Here is a 4,882-nt window from a genome sequence, read left to right as displayed (position 1 = left end):
TGGCTTATTTAAATCTAAAAAGTCTACTTAATGAGTGAGAGAGGATGAGAGATGCTCCCTGCTGCATGTACTGGGCCTTTAAATGGGTTTTGCATCCGGAGCAGTTCCTTCACATCCCCAGACACACAGTGCCAGTGTCCTACCGATGACAGCCCATCTATAACAGGATTGTTTACACGGGTTAACAGGTACACATTACTTATTACTGTCTCTTCTGCTGTAAAAACAAAGTTATATAGCCTAGCTTGTTAGCTAGCTTGTTAGCTGCAGTGTTGCTCGTTATCAGACATGCTGATATGGCAGCTAAAGAGTAGAGGAGTAGGCCAAAGGGGGACATGGAGGCGATTTGTGATTGATTGTTTACAGCTAAAGCTAACGTCAGGCATGGACTGTCACTTTGTGCAGTTTTACTTTTTGTCTTGTTGAAGCAGGCTACCCAGGCTACCGAATTTCCCTGAAAAGAAACCTAATATTTAAACGTTACTGTACCGACGGTGCTAAGCTAGCATCGATACGACCATAACGTCAGGTCCAGTCGACTCGGACAGCGGAAACCAAGTGTCCGGGTCAGACAGTTTTACTGTAATGTCTTGTGTATCGGCAAATATCAGCAGTACTGAAACAATAAGAGCATTTTGAAACTTGTATTACTATTTGATACCATTCGGCTTTGAGCATTATTCAACAATATTTCATGTTTACGTAGCCACCAGGTAAAACAGTAGATTTTGGGCTAACAAATACAGAGTGTGTTACAATGAAATATGTTTTGTTACCGTATGTTTTAGAGGATAAACGTCGAGCCGAAGAGTGGGCGGTGCTTTCGAAAATAATTTAAGACAACTCGAGGCTAGTTTATGTTACAGACACGCTTGCTCGTGTTAAATTGGCAGAGTTTAAAGTGGCGTCTGCTTGTCAGACTTACCCGGGTTAATTAGAGAAGCACGCGCCAGGCTTGGTAGAGACTATGATGATATCGTGATGGTTGTGATTGACGCAGGTGGTGGTCGTTAAATTAATTATCTCATCAGATTTCATTTAAAAAAATTGCTGTTTCCTTTTTAATGTAGAAGACAATGCATAATTCACTAATATACATATCTATAAATATGTATTCTGAGGCTACGTAAAACCTTTTTAATTTTTAGATAGGTAAGACAGCCTACAGCAGTCAACTGTTACAGATAAAATATGTAATTCACACAATTTTATATTGTGCGATCCTTATAGGGATAGTATTACATACAGTATATATGTTGGCACATCTGTAGTTTTGAGAAGCTAAGCAATGATACCTACTGCTATGGATGTGGGTTACCAACAAATCGTGTTTTAACCTACTAAAAAATGTCCTACCTAAAAAAAATCACTTTAAATGTATGCTATATTGAGAGTATTTTCAGTGCTTACCTGTCTGTCAGACAGCCCGTTTCAATAGAAAAGCAGGTAGCAGCAATAGTTCCCCATCTAAGTAACCAGACTCTATAGAAAAAAAACAGTCATTTTAGCTCTCTGAACAGGAGCTGCCAGTATACCACTGCCTCCATCAGTTGGTTTAGCCAGCGTTATTGTGACTTTGGTGACTCAAAACTAACCCTTTTAGACACCAAAGTCACAAAATCACAGAAAGAAAATAATGTGTTTGAGGCAGAGATAGACGAAAAACTCCTGTGTTCATCAATGTGAAATCACTGTTTTTCTCAATGGGGTCTGGCTTTGAGAAAAGCAATCGAACAGCTTAATTTTTCGGGTAGAAACCACTGTCTGTCAATAAGGTAAAACAGCAAAAAATATTCTTGATATAATGTAAACTTAAACAGATAATGATTTTTTTTTTAGGTGAGACTTTTTGTAAATGGCTAAACACGATTTGTTGCTGACTCAGACACAGACACAGCAGTTGATTGCTTAACTCCCATGACAGACTTCAGCCTTCTTCTCCAAACTGGGGGCATGCTGACCGACATCTGCTGTTTGTAATCTACTGGCTATGGATAAGTTCCCCACTTCAACATCTCTGAACTTTCTGCCAAGGAGAGATTATACAGTCTTTGAATTTTTCCTAAACAGGTGAATTGCTGCTGCTGCCGGCCCTCAGTTCACGATGGCCCAGAACCAGGTGATCCTGCAGTTCCGCTTCGCCACATTCGGGGACTCCATGCTGCAGAAGATGAACCTCCTGCGACACCAGAGACGCTTTTGTGATGTCACTGTGCGCATCAACCAGCTGGAGGTCCCTGGTCACAAGGTAGTGTTTGCTGCCGGTTCTTCATTCTTGAGGGACCAATTCATCCTTCAGCAGGACTCCAGGGAGGTCCAGATCTCCATGATCCAGGAGGCGGAGGTGGGCCGGCAGCTGCTTCTGTCCTGCTACACGGGCCAGCTGGAGTTTCCTGAGCTGGAGCTGGTGCATTATCTGACGGTGGCCAGCTTCCTCCAGATGGGTCACATTGTGGAGCAGTGCACTCAAGCTCTCAATAAGTTCATCAAACCTCAGTCTGGACGCCAGCTGGAGGTGGATATGAGGAGAGAGAAGAAGGAGGAGGGATTATCGTCCCAGGCTCCGAGAGAGCAAGAGCGCTCTCAAGCTCGGACTGTCCATCAGGAGGGGGAGGAGGTTGTGCAGGTTGGAGATGATAACAATGGCGACGATGATGACGACGACGACGATGATGACGATGATGATGTGATCATACAGCCGATGTCCCCTCTTCAAATCTTGGCCAGACGTCCAAAGCCAGGTGTGGCGGAGAGTGACATCACTATTGTCAAAGTGGAGTCTGTGTCTGACGGAGCAGAAAACTCCATAACTGGTCACTTTCCCAACAGCCCACCTGCTGCCCTCCACTCTCCTGAGCCGCAGCATTCCCTCATTAACTCCACTGTGGACAGTCGTGGCAGCGAGATGGCGGTTCCACCCGGCATGTCCGGATACCCGCTCAGCCCCCCTCCACCGTCCCCTCCCGCAGAGAAACACAACGTGCACCAGAGGAACTACGACAAACCTCTCCAGTGGTACCACCAGTGCCCCAAGTGCGCCCGGGTCTTCCGCCAGCTGGAGAACTACGCCAACCACCTCAAGATGCACAAGCTGTTCATGTGCCTGCTGTGCGGCAAAACCTTCACACAGAAGGGCAACCTGCACCGACACATGCGTGTCCACGCCGGCATCAAGCCCTTCCAGTGTAAAATCTGCGGGAAGACCTTCACCCAAAAGTGTTCTTTGCTGGATCACCTAAACCTGCACAGCGGTGACAAGCCGCACCGCTGCAACTACTGCGACATGGTTTTCGCCCACAAGCCAGTTCTCCGTAAGCACCTCAAACAGATCCACGGGAAGAACAGCTTTGACAACGCAAACGAACGCAACCTGCACGATGGCGGGCTTGACTTTGATATGAAATCGGTGGACCTTTATTAGTAGCTTTGTCGAATCAGTCATTGAAACTGGTGTGATGCAGGGCGGCTTTCCCTCAGATGGAACATTATCACCCAAAATTTGTCAGTTGAAGACACAGACAATATGAAGCTGGAGCTTGTGATTCTTCAACGGCTGGTTTCTAATAGTGTCAGTCTCGACCTGATGGATTTAGAGGACATAAACATTAAATATGTTTTTACTGGTCTCCGTTTCACTGTAGCTTCATTACTGTGGACTGTTTTTTTTTCTACAATACATTGTAGATGCCTTCATGTCATACTTGAAACTTAAGCACTGAAACAAAAACCATTGACTGTACTTCATTAGTTTTATTGATGAATTAACATGTCTCTGTGTACGTTGTCCAATGAAAAAAAAGATTGCTAATGAAAAATATCCACATGTATTTTGTGTATACAGTCTACTGTAGCCTTTCTTTCTTACCTGTGTGGATAAGACGACATGAACTTTATCAGTATAAAGAAACTTGAAAGAGGGTGGGTAGAAAAAAAAAGATTTTATTGAAGGCAAGCTACGCCAGTAACAAATGGGATGCCAAAGTGTCTATGTGAACTGAAATGGTTCTTTTATACAGACTTTATATCGGAGGTACTATTGGACCAAAGTGACATTGTATCTGTCGTGTGTTCATAGAGGTCAATGTGTGTTATGAAATTAAAAAAAGACTGTTAATCAGTGTGGGGTTTGGGTGTTTTTATTGTGATACAGTTTTCTCCACTATTCATGGACACTATTCATACAATATTTATGGACATAAAGTGCAGCATAAATGTAAATACTGCATTCCTGATAAGAAATTGAGTGTAAAAGAAGAAGTTCTTGTGATGTAGATATTCATTCATGAAGAATGATAAGCACAAACCTTTCAGCTAACGCCATCCTAAGTGTCGGTTTTATAAGCTTTTTAATCAGTTGCAGTTTGCCAGTCAGAGTGGATGTAAATGTGTGATGAGTTTTAACAAAGCTCCATTGTCTTTGACTGGATCACTAAAGTAGAGCACACAGCAGTGCACTTTTTGCATGTCCAAGCAACAGTTTCACCCTCCCGTCATGCATCTTTCATTTAATGAAATTAAATTCAATTTACAACCACATAGATATTATTTGGTAGATGTGCTATGTTACTGTGGTGGATTACACTGATCACAGGAGCAACAGCAGTAGTCCTCCACAGTGCGGGCACCAGTTTGGCATCAGTGCCTGTAACAGCTGGTTCACTGTGTCACCACCTCTTCCTCCCCTCACCATCTGGCTGTACCAGAGATCACTGGTGATGTTTGAGAGCACCTTTGCTTTTACACAACAGAGGCTCCTTTGACTCCTTTAGATAAGGAATTAACTGTACTCCGACATTCTGTCCTGTGTTGAATCCTGTTGAATACTATGAATTAACACAACTCATGGAACATGATTAAATAATTAAAATATATATATATTTTA

General features: G+C 43.2%; 1 protein-coding gene across 4 annotated transcripts; it reads left to right on the top strand.

The window, feature by feature from the left end:
• Positions 1–103: 103 nt before the first annotated feature.
• On the top strand, positions 104–3,685 carry LOC121966829 (zinc finger and BTB domain-containing protein 26-like). Of its 4 annotated transcripts, none has more exons than XM_042516898.1 (2): positions 104–188; positions 2,071–3,685. In XM_042516898.1, exon 2 carries the CDS (start codon positions 2,105–2,107, stop codon positions 3,419–3,421), a length of 1,317 nt encoding a protein of 438 aa, XP_042372832.1. In that variant the 5' UTR covers positions 104–188; positions 2,071–2,104; the 3' UTR covers positions 3,422–3,685. The 4 variants fall into 4 exon arrangements, with proteins under 4 accessions (XP_042372832.1, XP_042372835.1, XP_042372834.1 ...); XM_042516901.1 differs by having other exon boundaries at positions 107–188; positions 1,925–3,685; XM_042516900.1 differs by having other exon boundaries at positions 118–188; positions 1,886–3,685.
• The last annotated feature ends 1,197 nt before the right edge of the window (positions 3,686–4,882 follow it).

This window comes from Plectropomus leopardus, unplaced genomic scaffold, assembly GCF_008729295.1.
Source record: "Plectropomus leopardus isolate mb unplaced genomic scaffold, YSFRI_Pleo_2.0 unplaced_scaffold26018, whole genome shotgun sequence".
In the NCBI taxonomy this organism is placed as follows: Eukaryota; Metazoa; Chordata; class Actinopteri; order Perciformes; family Serranidae; genus Plectropomus; species Plectropomus leopardus.
This window is presented reverse-complemented; position numbering and strand designations above follow the sequence as displayed.